Source organism: Eschscholzia californica, unplaced genomic scaffold (assembly GCF_041429995.1).
Source record: "Eschscholzia californica isolate CP2 unplaced genomic scaffold, dmEscCali1.0.p SCAF_3, whole genome shotgun sequence".
Taxonomy (NCBI): domain Eukaryota; kingdom Viridiplantae; phylum Streptophyta; class Magnoliopsida; order Ranunculales; family Papaveraceae; genus Eschscholzia; species Eschscholzia californica.
Window position 1 is genome coordinate 19,428,821 of NW_028238420.1, and position 17,710 is coordinate 19,446,530.

The 17,710-nt window shown below is 36.8% G+C and overlaps 1 protein-coding gene across 2 annotated transcripts; it reads left to right on the plus strand.

The window, feature by feature from the left end:
* Window positions 1–1,703: 1,703 nt before the first annotated feature.
* On the plus strand, window positions 1,704–4,659 carry LOC147548894 (UDP-URONIC ACID TRANSPORTER 1-like). 2 transcript variants are annotated; one of them, XM_086670126.1, is made up of 5 exons: window positions 1,704–2,024; window positions 3,271–3,373; window positions 3,930–4,080; window positions 4,213–4,266; window positions 4,402–4,659. In XM_086670126.1, exons 2-5 carry the CDS (start codon window positions 3,303–3,305, stop codon window positions 4,558–4,560), a joined length of 435 nt encoding a protein of 144 aa, XP_086526252.1. In that variant the 5' UTR covers window positions 1,704–2,024; window positions 3,271–3,302; the 3' UTR covers window positions 4,561–4,659. The 2 variants fall into 2 exon arrangements, with proteins under 2 accessions (XP_086526252.1, XP_086526253.1); XM_086670127.1 differs by having other exon boundaries at window positions 1,884–2,024; window positions 4,469–4,608.
* Window positions 4,660–17,710: the final 13,051 nt, after the last annotated feature.

A 17,710-nucleotide genomic window follows, 5' to 3' on the forward strand; every position in this document is an offset into this window, starting at 1 on the left:
TCATTGGTTCATCACCAATCTCTATAAGAGGATTTTCCTCATCAAGCTCTGCAATATTTACCATCAGACGCTTCTTAGCCAAAATCATATAACATTCTCGAGCTACTCGCTGATTTTCACTAATTGTTCCCACCATGATTGTCCTCGAAATTGGGTACTTTAACATTAAGTGAGCCATGAAGATTATCCCTCCTAACGCTTGTAGGATTTGTCATCCCAAAATGATGTCTTAAGATACCTATCAAGGCAAGGCGGGTTATATTACCTAATACATACTTGCTTATGTCAAAATTTGTCTTTCTGGAATTAGTCAAGGTATTGAGACTGCTACGCTGAATCTCGCTCTGCTCCTCACGATCTAACATGCGAAACCTGCAAGGAACTCGGAAACATATCTAACGCTCAAGGCAGTTGAATTGTCAGTGGAGTTAAAATATTAAGTATTATATGAACTTGAGTTTTAGGAGGTTCGACTCACTCGTTGTGTGTCTGCTTTGAGACAATTTCGATGATGTCAAAATTTGTCACCTTGGTATGAGTCTGAATAAAAAGAGACTTGATGTTGGATCCACGATCAATCCCGCTCTTGCTTCTTGAGTTTCGTAGACCTCATTCGAATCGACCTCACTTGCTGACTTGACGCAGGTTGACCCACGGGCTTTTGGTCTACTCTTGAATCATAGACCGCAGTCAACTGATGATCATTTTTTGTATCATCAAATTTGATTACCTTTTATAGGCCTCCTTGATCGACTATAGATAGGCAGGGTTAATGAGGCGGCTGAGATTCACCGTGTTGGATTGAAACTACTATTTCGTAATTGGATGATATTAGGTTCCTCTTGAGATTATCTTGTATCCTTGATGTTAAGACGTTACTTGTTTGAAGGGTAGTCGATTGATTTTGTTTTCGATTTTGTGGACTCTTTAGGACAGTTTATTTCTTATGAGACTTTTCCCCAAGTTTAACAAACACTTGAGATCCTTATAGACTGTGGATCTTTGATAGTATTTCAAGATTAAGTCGGTAAAACATTAGGCGCGCTTCTACCCCCTCATATTTCGGGATTGAGGTATCGACTTCACTTACGCGGACCCTCATACTCTTCTCTTAAATCCAGGGCAGATCTGGTTGTATTTTAGTCGAGGTGGGGCTTAAGGCGCCTAGGACGATCGTACCGACCCCAAGTTCTGGGCTTGAACTTCGGATTCAACCTCCCCGTTGACCAGATACGGGTTGACCTGTTGAACTTTTGATCTTTCTTAACTTATTGACCCTTGTCAACTGATGATCATTTTTTGGATCATCAATACTCACCCGAAAACAATAATGACATATGTAATACCACCCCGGAACCATTTAATAAATGATTGGTTCAATAGTACAAGTCTATTAAGGTCCGGTGTAAGAGAAAACCTGATAGATTAGAGACCAAGGGAAAATGGTTATTTAGGTTTACAAAATTATCATAATAACTAAAAACACCTAGATCTTTTCCTATTAAGTGGAAGTTACCAAAATATTATAGGTAATAATAAGTCAAGTTTGAAATAATATTGATAATTATTATTGAGGTCATTTTTTAATGATTTGGTTCCCAAAATACCCTTATCAAAACCCACTCTCTCTAAAAAAAAACTCCAAAATTTTTAGGGTTCTTCTTCTTCAATCTTTGTAATCTCTGAAACAGGAAGGATTTCGATTTAAAACCACAGATGAAATTCATCTTGTTCTTAACTGGTTAAACCCTAAACCCCTAATTTTATTCTATACACACAAAAGATTCGTCAATGGAGGTAAACAGGATTCCTATACGACACCCTAGGTCACCTCTCCGATTCAACAATCACTTCCACCGGCATTCAATCTTACGATGTGGAACCGCCGGCGAAATCTTACGATGTCGGCAACTACTCCATTTTGTACAGCTATTTTTGCTTATTTTGTGACCTTAAAAGGAGAAACTTGGGTTACTTACGCTACTTTGAAACCTATTGTTGCTGGTGTTGTTATTGCAAGTGGGGTAAGATCACTAACAAATACTTTAGATCTCCCTGATTTTTTTCTTATCAATTTGTGAATGATCTGAATGCATTTGGATTTTTGTGTGGTACATATTATGGTATAGTTAGTGACTTGTTTTGGATGATTCGCCATTGTTCTTCTTGCTTGTTTATTGTATCTGTTATTTTAAGGTACTTGATTTAGGATCTGGGTCATGTTTTGGTTTTTCTTTTGTTATGTAATTTAGCAATTTATACCCGAAAAATTTGAAGATTGGGTAATATTTATTTGTTGATGATTGTTGGTTGGTGAGGATGCCAGGATGGTGAGTCGAATGGAGAAAATTGGGTGTAATTTTTCGAATGAGTTTTTTTCGTATAAGTTAGAAGACTTTTTAAGAGAGTCTGAATCCAAAACGCCTCGAACCTCTGACCTTTTTGGTCGTTAATAAAGTTCATGAGCTCTCGAACCGAGGTTTTTCTTAGTAAGATAAATATTGTTCATGGAGGGTTCTTGTCATTTTGAGGAAATTTCAGGTTTTAGCTATAGGACGGTTATTTCGCGTCGGTTTCTACATACAGATAGGATGAATTAAGCATTATCATGTTATTTACTTGTGATTGCGGGGGCCAATAAGTTATGAACTTTTGTGATGGATGGTATGACATTCATAAGCCGAAACTAGAACAGAAGATATTTGTTTAGGGAACAGAAGATATTTGTTTAGAGGTGATGAAGAGATTTGTATCTACGAGTAGGCAGTGGTGACATACTGTAGCAGAACAGAAGATATTTGTTTAGGGAAACTAAAAATAGTTGGACACCTAAAACGACAAGAACTTTATCTTCGTTTCCTTGAGAAATATGACTGTTCGTCCCAACTGTTTCCATTAATGTTGGCTCCGAAGGAGCTTCAAGAACCATATTCTTCTTTGTCACATGAATGTTGAAACTCGAGTACATTCTGCTTTACCAATTCTGTTCTTGACAGTTTAGTTCATAAGTTGTCATACCACATGGTTTATGATCTAAGTTTGAGTCAGATTGTTTAGTTTTATTGGCCGAGTAATCAGTTATCTGATACTTGTTTCTCGATTGTTTCCATATGCTTGTTGATCACTAAGATGCTTAGTCCTTGGTGTTAGTTTCTTAATATTGGGATATAGACGATTTTCAAACCTGGTTCATATGTACATTCTAGACTTCTTTCCTTCTCGACTTTGTCGATAATTTGTAAAATATGATTATCTACTTTTGGGTTACAGGGTGAGCCGGGTTTTTACTTGTATGGATTTTTATGTGCATCAGTGCAATGACTGCAAGAGCCTTCAAGTATGTTCTTCAAGGTGTCTTACTTTCGTCTGAAGGGTAATTGCTTCTCTCTTTCTCCTTACTTCCTCCGCCTAGATTCTAGTCAACTTCCATTTTTTCGAAGTAAATTTCCTCTAAGCAACTCGCAATGTTGGCACTTCATTTTGTTTATTTAAGATATTCAATGACATCCTATTGAATAACACAGATGCTTGTAGAAAGACCTATGCATACATAATATATGTGTATAATAGCATAACATTTCAAGTCCTTTTGTTGCGAAAAGCGGATATTGGGAATACTATCTATGTATGTCTATTCTCTTGTCATGGTTTTGGGTCAATTGATTTTACGTAAGTTGTTGTTCTACTTTCCGGTTAACCATCGCCACACTAGACAAAAAATTACATAAATTGCTATTTATGGTCATCAAGATCGTATTAAAGTACACAGAAGATGAACATACAAAATCTAATATTATACCCATAGAAGAAAATTCAAATATCCGACACAATTATCTAAGTAGCGGAACTACAAAAATGTTAAAATGAATTATTCATGTTATATTAGTTTTTCAATTGTTATCGTAAATAACTTACTACTGTTGTTACAGGGAAAAGTTGAACTCCATGAATTTGATGCTTTACATGTCCCCAATTGCTGTTCTTGTTTTATTGCCGGCAACCATAGTAATGGAGCCACAACTACCCGATACCATTCATTTGCTTGGAAGAAAGCACAAGTTCATGTGGATACTACTTATGGTGAACTCTGTCATGGCCTATGGGGCGAATTTTTCTAATTTCTTGGTCATCAAGCACACTAGTGCACTAACTCTCCAAGTCTGATTTTTTTTTTTTGAAACTTATTAGAAGTTCATTACTTGTCTTTGTAAGGGAGGAAGATCTGAAGAGGCCCTGCAGCTTATTCATTCACGAATGGTCAGACAGGTTAGTAACTTATCTTCACATTAGTTGCAGCTTTCTGTTCTTCTTTTTTCAAACCGAAATAGTTTATTGTTTTGTCGATTCTATGCTTGATATGATGGACTTCGAGATTCAAGTGTTCAAGCTTTCTATATACAGGGCTGGAGTGGACTTGTTATTGAGACCTTTCGATTGTCTAATTGGGTTTGTGATTTTTTATTTGGAGAGGTTTTAACGACGAAGGTGAAAGTGTTGAAGGAGCAAGTGTTAGTTGGAGGAGATGCAATGGAAGAATATATTAGGCTGAGTTGTTACTAAAATTGACATTCTTAAAAGCTTAACGGTTTATGTTCTTTGTAGTTTTTTAATGTGAAGTTCATCCATAAATCCTACTTTTGACTTGAATATGAAACTTGCCAGATGAATGATGAAATGAATTTCAAACTCAAGATTTCGTCGATACATACCCTTAATTTATATTCTTACAAATTGAGTTTGCAAGACATGCAACTCAAGATTATATTCTGCAAAGCTTGCAAATCATGTTTGCAACCTATATTCTGCAAACACATGTTTGCAGAACAGACTGTTGCAAACACGTTTGCAGATCAGACTGTTGCAAACACGTTTCCATAACAGATTGTTGCAAACACGTTTGCAGATCAGATTGTTGCAAACACGTTTGCATAAACACGTTTGCATAACAGATTGTTGCAAACACGTTTGCATAACAGATTGTTGCAAACACGTTTGCATAACAGATTGTTGCAAACACGTTTGCATAACAGATTGTTGCAAACACGTTTGCAGAAATACGTAAAGGAAAAAAACGTCGTTTTTTTCTGGGTTTTTTTTTTTAAAAAAAAGTATTGAAAGTGGATCTTGTTAGAAAGTTAATGAAAAATCATTTCTAAATATATAATTTTTATATAAATCCGACATCTCAAACAAAAGTTATATCGATTTAAAATTTAAAGAAGAATAAAGAAATTTAGTTACACAAAATGACAAAAAGGGGTATTTTAGTATTTGCACAATTTTTGACCTGAATTTTAATTTTCAAATGTTTTGTGCTTTTCTACTCATTTTCAATATTATTTTGACCTTTATAGCAATTACCCCTTAGACCAAATTGCCACCCTAATGTGCGTAGATACCAATATAAAGTAAGCACTACATTTACCATCCGCCAGAGGATGAAGGGCAGTTCTACAGATGCTCCCACATCGTTGTTATACCCGTCTTTCAACAACACAAAATTTGAAAATTTTATGTGTAAGTGGGGCGCCTATGCAATAACATAGAAAACTTTTAGCTAGAGTTTACTAATAATGAATTATAACAGGATACATGACATGGCTTTCGCCGTGTCTTAGGTCTCAGGCTTTGTAACCTACCTTATTTGACAGAATGTAGTCCAAAATACCTCTAATTTGACAGTATATAATCGAAAATACCTGATTTTGAAAAGAAATATATTTACTTGTTTTGTATTTTACATATAAACAATAGTGCCCCCGCAACAACATTATCCAAAAAAAAGAAACAGAGAAATATTTAAATTCAAATTTTTTTTACAGAACCCCTATATATTCCTTGAAATATCCGAAGGTGCATTTCCCAACTCGTGCATTTACTATCCCAGCCTAGAACAAATCTAGCAACATAAATCACCAAAATATTGAGTCGTACATCAGCAATGGTCCATAAGAAAATGTCAAAGAAAGCAGCATGAATGTGTATTCAAACTTGGACAGTTGGACTTACGAGGCATTTCTCTTTCTCTTTTGAAAAACTTTATGTAGTCCTTTTCTCCCTTTATTCTTAGGGAGAGAAAGTGGGAGAGAGACAATTATGAAGATTGAAGCACACTGCTAGTCTCTCTACCGGAGTCAATTCCAATTGAATGTATTAAATTTTTTTTAATTATTTCATAATCCAATAACTACCCACTGCATATTGTGTCTTCTTTCCTTTGACCTAAATGTTTTGGGAGAAAACGTTACTCGAATCTATGACCATAATCTACACTTTTTTTTTTTTTTTTTTGAAGCCACGGGAATCGATTTCCATTGATAAGTGATAAAATCACATTGTTTACATGGATGACATTGTTAGTTCTCTCTTCCAACTTCATGAGAGTTGCATACCTTTAAATGCAAAGTACCTCGTGAATAAGAAAGAAATTGGACTAGACTCTGACGAAAAAGAAAGAAAAAGATGAAAGGATCCTAAAGATCACGAATAAAAGGACCCTAAAGGTCAACAAAACATAGAATAATACAGAATAAAGAAAACTAATTTAAATCTCCGTCACATTCGCCGGCAAACCGCCATTGTCGCCGGAAACCGTCGCCGGAAAACCGCCGTCATCACCAAAAAACCGTCACCACCATAGAATAAACCGCCATCATCAACTTTTGAATAGTTGGATTTCACTGCCTACCATGGTTCATAATCTTGTCTTTTCTACTCACATGGTTCATAATCTTCGTTTTCATCTTCTTAATCAACATCTTTGTTAGAACAAAGGAGAAACTCACAACAAAATAATTACAACAATCAAGAATAATAGAAAAATGAAGTAGTTACATTCATTGTCATTTAATCAAGAGAGGTAGAATAGTTGTTCTCTGTGTGCAAAAGTAACTAGATCGAAGAATAAATTTGTTGCGAGAGTGAAAGAGATCATTATGTTAGTTATAATGGTTATGGGTAGTAGTGATTTTGGGGGAAATTGCAGAGAGGATCATGCTCTTCAATGAAAGATGAGCGACAAACAGAGGAAGTAAAGGTTCTTCTTCTTACTTTCTCTCTCTAAAGAAATGAAAGAAGAGAGAAGAAGGATTGAAGATATAATATGTACATATAAAAGAGGAAATTCCGGCGAAGGAGACCCTTCACCGGAAAACTAATTGATCAAGGTAAAGAGAGAAACAGAGGAGAGGAGAGGAGGCAGTTACTGAAGAGAGAAACAGAGGAGAGAGGTAATGAGCCAATACGATCTCGACCATAATCTACACTTAATTGATGACTATAATGCAATATTGTGTTAGTCCCAAAGAATTTTTAGGACAAGTCAATGTAAACAATATTGATTGACTCACTTGCGTCTATAAATTACGTTATTACGGTAGTTCATTTTTTATTTATAAATATTAACCGCTCTTTTTCAAAGAGTCTTTAAAAGATACATATTTAAAAGTCAAAATAACTACACACTTTCTATAACTTCTGAAATTATTTTTCTCTCTCTCCTAAAAAACACGATTATATTTCTCTCTTTCCTCTTTTCTCCCTTCGAACAACCTAATATAATCTCCATAACTATTCTTTTAAAATTTACAATTTATTACTTTTAATATATATTTTTACTACTTGAATATTTGTAAATAACCAAAGTATTTGACGATTACCTATGTATATAGAAATACCCTAGTAAGATACAAATAAGGTACTTTTATCAAAAACTTCAAAAATGGTAGGTAGTAAGTTCTAGAGAACGAGTCTCCAACCGAAGATGCTCTTAAATATGTATATTTAATGAAATATGTATATTTGAAAAACATTTAATGAGACCTTTTTAACAAGATCCAACTATTTTTTTCGAATAAACTAACTTGTACCGGACAAATAGTTGTTCACTAGAAGAGGGATTTTTGAGGAGAGAGAGACTCCGAGCTGACGTCATCAAGCCCGAAGTCGCCCCTCTCCTTTCTTCCCAAGAAACAACCCTAATTCCCGAAAACCTCCATTAAAGACACTCTGTCAACCTCTTTGATGAGGGAAATCGACATGCAATCCTCTTGATAGACTAAATAGGACCCGTAGATTCCACTGATAACGTTCAAAGAAGGTCTAAGGAAGGTATAAAGGCTGTTCTCTCATCTTAAAGTTCTAGGAAATAGCAAGAGGAATAATCAGGAGCAAATCCAGGTAAATATTCTCCCTCCATTAACGTTTTTACATCTGTCTTATCCATCTTGATTTACTCATATGAATAATTATTAAGCGTCTCAACCGAGTAAACGTTCCGGATCCCTCTCGCGTGCGCCGTGCTTGTTGTTCATGCAGAGAAGACTAGTAGAGTGGGTTCTCCATCCAGGTTACAAGTGGTGAAGATCTCTAGAAGATCTCCCTCTTTTCTAGACGGGTGGAAACACTTGACCTACACGTGTTAGAGAAGATGAATGGACCTGTTGAGAGAAGTAAAAAAGGATAGCCTTATCGTCTTCTTTAAAAGGCTCTGTCGTCCTTTTCTGCTACTCACTTTCTCCACTGATTGGAGCAGAAGCTTCTCCATCTTCCACCTTTTCTTCAACTTTCTACCTTTCATGTCGACAAACCCATCACCCCTTAACCTTGATGACCTTTCTCATAAGATGGCTATCCAGCTGAGCCTTTCTGAAGGAGGGAATCTTACCATCTGTTACCCCAAACCCTCTGAAAATAAAGAGTTGTTGGAGATTTCTTCAGGGTTCTTAGCCAGACTATGTTGCAAATATGACTATGGGATTGGATTCATTAGGAAGCACTTGTCAGGCCAAAGTAGATTCTTTAGAGAGTGCAGGATCATCCCCTCAGCCACTGGTTTCAACCACTTTCTGATTAAACCTCGAAACCTCACAGCACTTAATGAAATTCACCAAGGAAGACCTTGGATTATTAGAGGTTTCCTGGTAGTGATGCAAGAGGTTGACTTTCCTCTTGGAGAGATGATCCCTCAGCTGATGTTAGAACCCATGTGGTGCAGTTTCTCTGGCCTTCCGTCGTCGATTCAAAATAGACAGGACCTTGATATCATCTTTGCATGTATGGGATACATTATCCAGATCCAGCCTAAGAACTTCAGCACAGTCACGAACTCAACCATTAGGATCCAGTTCATGTACGATGTCAGGACCCCTCTACTGGCGAAACTCAACTCCATTTTCACCGACAGAGGTAAACCTGTTAATTTCAGCTACCACAAGTTCCCTAAGGCTATTTGTCACAAATGTAGGATAGTTGAACACCCTTCCATCCCCTGTGTTAAGCCTCAACTGCATGTGTTTGCTTCCCCCATGGAAACGCAGCCCTCTGTCCCAATTCCAGTTGATCCATGGGCTCTCTCTGTCGTCCCCTCTGTTAATTTGAATGAAATGCATGGTCCCCCAATCCCTCCTCACGATATATTTCTTGGGAAAGGCAAAAGAAAGGACCTTGACTTACTAATGGAAGTCAAGATAGAAGAGGATGTACGTCGAAAAAGCAATCTCAGGAAGGCTCAGGGCTATGGTAAGGGAGGAGATGATTCTTTGGTTGAGAATCCAGTGGGTTGGTATACTGGTAACTCCTCGTCCTCCTCCTTTCACTCCACTTCTATTCCTCCTAACTGGTTCTCGCCACCCTTGGAATCCATCGACAGTTCTGAAGAGAAACGCAGGCACATATTTGCTGATTCTATGCTGGCGTCTCCCGACCCTCAGTTTGAGGCTAAGGAGGAGGGGGAGATGGAATATTTTACTTGGTTGATGTTCATCTTGTCTTGGTCGTGTTCTTGGTTTCTGTTTTAAGTAATATTGCAGGTTAAGTGTTTTAGTTTTAATTTCTATGGTTTTATTTTGTTAATCACATCTACTGGTTTTGATGTGAGTAGATATCTCTGAATATTTCAAGTGGTAGTTTGTGTAATCGGATGTTACTATCTTTTGTTAATACTAAATATTATAGTTCAATTTATTCCTGTTCTTAGGTTTTAGTTTTGTTCTGATTATCAGTAGCTTTTGATCTTCAACATATAGCAGTTTTTGATCTTGATTCCGGAGCTGATAATAGCCTGCTGTTAGTTAGAGTCGTCGTTGGGCCCAGTGGGGTGTAGCTCCTTAGGCCTGATTCGTCTTAGCACCCCGGTTCTTTGGCCTGAGGTGAGTGCCTCTATACTCTCTTGAGGCAGTGCACAAAAAAGTGCATAGAGGCAGGCCACGCAGAAGGAGCGCCTGTAGACATAGAGCGACGGCAGACTCCCTCTAGAGGCCCATATTTAGTTAGGATAAATGATTAATCAGCACAACCCTTGCCCAACTATCCTCAGCTGGAATGTCAGAGGGCTGGGACAGTATATCACGAAGAAACACCTTATATCCTTAATCAATAGGCATAACCCGGACTTTATTTTCTTAACTGAGACCAAGAATAGAGCAAATACTATTAATAAGAGCATTAAAATCCATATATAGTAGTCACTTTGTAGAACCGATAGGTAAAGCAGGAGGTCTAGTTCTTTATTGGAAACACCACTTGAAGACCTCAATAGAGTACTCGGATAACAATATTATTCACGCTAAAATCTCCAACCCCTCTACCCATTATTACATCACCGGCTTCTATGGTAGCCCATATCATAAGAATAAGCTCAATCCGTGGAAAAAGCTAAAAACCCTAGCGATAGAGACAGACATGCCTTGGTTGGTCATAGGCGACCTTAATAATATTTTAGACACTCAAGAGAAACAGGGTGGAACTCAGGCTTCTGACTCCAACATGTCAAGCATACTTTCTATCCTCAGTCAGCTGGAGTTGATGGACTTGGGGTATCAAGGAAACCCGTACACTTGGACTAATAAGCAATACGGGGAGAATCTTATTCAGGAGAGACTTGACAGAGCACTATCTAATATTAATTGGATGACGTTATACCAGTACTCTAGTGTCACACACCTCGACTCTGTGGGTTCAGATCACCTCCCTATCATGTTAGGAGAAAATAACAACATTAATAACAAACCCAAACCTTTTAAATTTCTACGAACTTGGATGAACCACCCGGATTGCCATGACTTCATAGCAGGCAAATGGAATTCAACCACGAACATCCAAGGGGAGCTGAAGAAGTTAAGCAGACATCTCACCCTATGGAATAAACAGGTGTTCGGCAACATAGAGAGAAACATCAAAACCATTACAGACAGTATTCAAAAGAGTAGTAATAAAGAGGAGTTAGCTATGATGTACGAACAATTAGAGAAACTATACCTGCAGCAAGAGAGCCTATGGAAAGAAAAATCAAGAAATAACTTTATCTCGGTAGGTGATAAAAGTACTAAATACTTTCATTCCCAAGCTATTCAGAGAAATCGTAACAATAAAATCAGGGCTATTAAGGATACTAACGGAGATTGGCAAGATGACATGAATAGCATCCACACTATCTTTACTGATCACCTCTTGCATATCAATACAACTGAGAATACCTCAATAGCGCCGGAACTCCTTAATCTCTTTCAACCTTCAATCACATCTCAGCAAAATTATATGCTTTGCGCAGTTCCGGAAGAGGAGGAGATTAATCAAGCCATTGCGGGTCTTAAAAAGGATGTTGCCCCAGGCCCAGATGGATACCCTCCCTTCTTCTTTCAAGCGAACTGGGACACTGTGAGCCTAGATATCCATTCTCTTGTTCAACAGTTTTTTACGACTGCAACACTTCCGAACGAGGCTAATCACACACACATTTGTCTGATTCCTAAAACCACTTCGCCGCAAACTCCAGCAGATTATAGACCCATTAGCCTCCTCAACACCACCTACAAAATCATTACTAAAATCTTAGCGGATAGACTCAAGGACACTCTTAAAGAGATTATATCTCCGTTCCAAGCGGCCTATATTCCGGGTAGACAGATCTCGGACAACATAATCATAGGACAGGAGATCATCCACTCCATGAAAAAGATGGAAGGGGCAACATGATACTTTGGGTTGAAGCTGGATATGTCTAAGGCTTTTGACAGGATAGAATGGAATTTTATCACGGGCATCATGAGGAACTTAGGATACTCAGAGCATTGGATCAAGATGATAGACAGCTGTCTATCTACTTCTTCTATGGCTGTCCTAATTAATGGTCGACCAGGACCTGTATTCCATCCATCCCGAGGAATTAGACAAGGAGATCCTCTCTCGCCTTTTCTCTTCACTTTGGCTATGGAAGGCTTAAGCAGAATGTTAATAGCAGACAGGGACTCTGATACCTTCATAGGATTCCCTTCTAACCACTCAGACCTATCCATCGCACATCTCCTATTTGCGGATGACTGCATCATATTTGGACGGAACTCCATCGATAACATTTACATACTTAAGAACATTCTTAGGATCTTCTGTGAGTCCACAGGTCAGATAATTAATTACACGAAGTCTAACATCTTCTACTCAAAGAACTCGCATCCCAAATTCAAGCGCCTCATCATGCGCTTGTTAAAAGTCAGGAATGCCTCCACGTCGGAAAAATATATGGGGGCTCAGCTTTTCATTGGTGCTAATAAAACCAATGCGTTTAAAGATATTCTTCAACAGATACAGAAGAAACTTGAGAGTTGGAATCACTCCTTCCTATCTCAAGCTGGGCGCACTATCGTTGCTGCAACGATAGTGGCGGCCGTACCCCGATACCAAATGCAATGCTTCGCCATACCTAAAGGTGTAAGTAAACGCATTATGACTTTGCAAAAGTCATTCTGGTGGGGTAAGTCTCGCGGCATTTGCACGAAGGCATGGTCGTCCATCTGCCTCCCTAAGGCTCTGGGAGGGCTGGGTATTCATCTGCCAGAGCTGGACAACAAAGCTATGCTTTGTAAACTAGCCTGGCGGGTTAAAGCTGAGCCTAATGCTCTGTGGGTCAGGTTCTTAAAAGCCAAGTATTTTCCTCACAAAGAGAGCCCAGGCCCAGTCAAACCCAATTACTCCTGGACCTGGAACACCATCAGGAAACACATGGATCTTATAGAGGACTTTCTTACGTGGGAAGTTCACAATGGTAATAAAATCAATATATGGAAAGACAACTGGATTCCAGATATTAATACCCCCCTGAATCTTCAAAATGAAACTAATATTACGAAAGTTGCTCAACTTATCCAGAATAACGAATGGAATGAGGAGGTTCTCTCCAGAATCTTCGACCCCCAGGCTCAAAATTTAATCAAAGCGATTCCTATCGACTCAGAAGGAGAAGATCAAAGAAAATGGACTCTCAACAAATCAGGAAGGTTTACAGTCAACTCTATGTATAAATACCTTTCAACCAGCATGAATTCCCCCCCTCTTCATAACCCAAATTGGAAATTCATCTGGAAGCTTCCCACTATTCCGAGAATCCAAACCTTTATATGGAAGATTTGCACGCAAACCCTCCCAGTTAGGAAAAGAATAGGCAAATTCATTGATGGCAACACGAACTGTCCCAACTGCGCGGAAATCGAATCTATTGAGCACGCTCTCCTTCACTGTCCTTTAGCTAAAAATATTTGGTTCTACTTCAATATTATCTCTGAGAATATATCGAATGTGGCTGATTGGATCTTTTCTTGGGAAAACACTACCCCGCTGAACGATCATGAGATCCAGAACCTTTTAGCTACGATCCTTTGGATCATATGGAAAATCAGATGTGACCACTGTTTTCAACATGAAATTAATGATCTTACACATATAATCAAAATGATACAAAATTTCCCTAGAAATGATAACATTAAGCTGAATAAAAACAAACCAGAGGAATCTAAATGGACACCACCTAAACGTGGATGGTTGAAAATTAACGTTGATGCATCTTACATGAATATTCACGAAATAACGGGTACGAGTCTGATTATTCATGACTCGGACGCTAAATTTATAGAAGCTCACACCTCCATTGTGAGAAGTAGAACAAGCGAAGAAGGTGAGGCTATAGCAATTCTAAAAGGCCTGCTCTGGGCGGTCGAACATAACTATAACCTTATAAACATAGAAAGTGATAATCTTAATATCATCCAGAACATCAAAAACAGTAAAAATGGAATTCAATGGCAATCCTGCATCCACATCCAAAAAATCCATGAAATTAAAAGAAAGCTGGATAGAGTCTCTTTCACTTTCTCTTGCAGGTCTTCTAATGCCGCAGCGGACAAGCTAGCTAAGAGGGCACGGAAAAAACACAAATCAGAAACTTGGAGTAGAATTCCTTATTTTATTTCGAAACTGTATTGTAATGACACTCTTATTACTTAATGAAATAGCACTCTTTAACAAAAAAAAAAAAACTAACTTGTACCAGATGAAGTCAGAAACTGGATGACCTGTCACAACAACTCTGCACATTGCACGGATTTTTCAAAAAGAGGGACCAACCTTTCTAGAATGCACTATTTACGTTTCTACAAGTAAAGAAATCAAGTATTTTTAGAGAATTAATTTGAAGACATATAAAAAATTTAGAAGATATTTATTCTGCCACCTTGTAAAAAATATCGGTTAAGACTTGACACATAAGACAATTAAAGGGTTTTTTTTGTACTTTAAAGAAGGTCTTATCTCTTCATGACTTCATTTTCTATAATAACTAGGCATAACCCGTGCATCTGGCACGGTGAAAGTCCCACTTATACTGCGATCAGATATATTTTTTTTGTTGAAAAAATACCTAGCATCTTTTCCAGTTTGTTTCGACAAAAAATAAATTAAGAGTGAACGAACGTATGAGAATCGTATAATATGGAGATGTATAAAATAATTATCGTTTAATATGAAGATATATAGTTTGAGGATTAAGAACAAATGTGTAGAGATATTTTTTAAGATAACAATTTGAAGAAAAATTGTGTGAATGCGGTAAAGCATTTAATTTTGTTCCCACGACAGACTTCTTAAGAATAAGTGACACATTACATGCTCACTAATTAGGAAAAATATAACCGAATTTTTTTGTTGAAAATAAAAATAAAAAATTGTTATGCATTGAAATTTATAATAAAGAACTTTATTACAAAGAAGACAACATACATATATATATATAATATATATATATATATATATATATATATATATATATATATATATATATATATATATATATATATTATATATAAGCTAAATTTTGTCTGTTCTTAGTTATTTATCTATACTAGGGTATATCCCGTGTCCTAGGACACGGACACTTGTATCAATCTAATGTTACGAAATCCATTGTTATATTTCATTGGGAGAGAGATTTTTATTAATTATTTTTTTTTGTTTCTATTCTCTTCAATTAGTTATTATTTTATTGAGAGAGAGAGAGAGAGATTTTAATTTCTTTTTTTAACCCTTGAAATTTATTTTGTTTCTTTTTTTCTTAAATTAGTTATTTTCGAAACTATTATTTTTTTTAAATAGGTAACTTTATTTCTACGAAGGACTATATCTTAAATTTTGAGAAGGACTTCTAGACAATATCCTTTATTAAAAAAGGATGTTTGTCCCAGTCATCGTTTTCCCTTCTGTTTTATTATATAGATTATCATAGATAAATATATAATATTTTTTTTATTAAATTCAATTTAGTATTTACAGTGACTGCCGAAGTGTCCTATAACAGGAAAGTCACATCCACCTTAGGACATGTCCCCATATTGTACTTATGTGAAATTGGTCACAGTAGAAGCGACTTAGGTAACTTACATAAGCGCTTATGAAAAGGTGAACATAATTATGTATTCCATATATAACAGAAAAGTCTGATTCCAAAATCAATAAACTCCTTGATGATAAGAGTAAAGAGTTTAAAAGATGCCTAATAAGCAACATTTAAGCCCTCGTAGAAGTAAGCACTACATAAATTGATAGCAATCATGTTTTGAGGAATTTACGATGCGGCATTTAACGGGACTAGAGTTCGACATTCCTTACATAAGATGAGTGGAGCACTCATGTTTTGAGGAATCTCTCTAATTTGCTAATGAGAGTTCTGAGGTTCAACTTTTGGAACTCTCATATGTGGGTTTCCAGTGTACTATACACCCATGCAGTTGAGTTGAATATTCACTATTCCTATAGCCAAAGAAACAACGTTATTAGTCTTTATAAGTCATTATTGTCCATTTTAATGACCTAGATTAGGGATCGGATAATGAAATGGTTCCACGTTCATTTAGTAGGATTTCATTTATTAGGTCACGTATCTAATAGTCCTTACTTGGAATCTTCCATTATTTTGGACTGGTGTTTAAATACTGAACCGAAATTTAGACGACGAAATAAATTGTTTTATTTTTTATAACAAGAGTTTGTAAAATGAATTCCCAGGTTAATATTTTATACACTCAATTTTACGAGTCTAGGATATTTTTTGTATGATCCTAATACCCCAGATTTTGTACATCTTTCATCTTTGTTCTGAGATGACTGTGAATCAGATCCATATTACACTTTGCTTCTTATTATTTTACTAAAGAACGCTTCCATCAATTTATGTGACAATATCAGTTTTTAACGTCATAAGACGTTCTCTGTTAGCAGTCTAAAGTACTTATTTTGAAATTTGTGGGTGACGATACGTTATACTCCAAGTATTAAGAAGTCAAGGTAAATACGAATCATGTCTTTATGATCGATTTTATGCGTGAGGCATAAGTATCTCTCTCATGTGTGCTTTTACTCATCAAGGTCTTTTAGATTCTGAGTCTTGCTAAGCAATGTGCCATGATAAATGGGTAAAATTTCTCTCTCAGAGTATTTCTAGTTAGACTTCTTCAAGACTTTCTTGAATGAGTCCTATCATCTTCATTATCTATTACTATAGACTTTCGATGCCCAAATATATCTTATCCTTGTTTGCTGTACTTTTATTGAGTCGGTTTCTTAACTGCTTCAATATTCTCAATGTTGTTCTCAATTTTAGTATGTTTCATACATACAGGATAGAAAACAAAAACGGATTACTCCCACTTACCTTCTTTTCACACAATATTCTAACTCATTGTTTAGGAAAACAAACCTTTTGAATGTTAGATACCAACTCTTACTTGTATCACAATTCCCCCGACCTTCGACGTGGTTTGCCTACTTTACTAGTTTTATGAGTTTCTGTTCTCCATGTACTAATTCAGCATGTTATAAGTGACTCGAATATGGATTGGTATCGAACCCGGTTTGCGACCCGCCAACCTGCTGAATTTTGGACCCGTTAGCGGAGCTGATTACTGAGACATGGCTGGTAGGCGAAGTAGTGCTCTGTGGCAGAGCTAGACTTCGAGATAGAGCTGAAATGTGAAACTAGGCTTATGTCGGTTATTAGTGTTAGCGTACCCCTGTATAATGTCGGTTGTAAAGAGAGAGTCGGTGAGGCGGTGGGATTAGGGTTTATGGCTATATAAACTAAACCTTAAGGAGATATCAGTAGCACAATCTCACAAAATCTCTTGTGTATGCTTATCATAGTGGAAATCATCGGCCGTTGTCGCCGTTGAGTAGGTCTCACCAACCGAAACACGTAAATCTCTGTGTTCTGTTCTTGATTGTTTTTTACTATTCCTATTGCTTCTGCTTGATTACTCATATTGTTCACATTAACCCCGATTGACATAACACATCATTTATGGACTTTAATGATAAGAGCAAAACTTCATTCATAGTATCTTACTATGAATTTGTTGTCTTGATCATAAATTTTGAGAAATCTCGATCTATC

Bases quoted from the DNA above. Each gene is read 5' to 3' on its own strand.
- LOC147548894 (XM_086670126.1), top strand. From the start codon at position 3,303: ATGTGCATCAGTGCAATGACTGCAAGAGCCTTCAAGTATGTTCTTCAA. The intron at 4,081-4,212 runs GTGAACTCTGTC...TGTCTTTGTAAG, and splicing joins TCATGTGGATACTACTTATG to GGAGGAAGATCTGAAGAGGC. The intron at 4,267-4,401 runs GTTAGTAACTTA...TTCTATATACAG, and splicing joins ATTCACGAATGGTCAGACAG to GGCTGGAGTGGACTTGTTAT.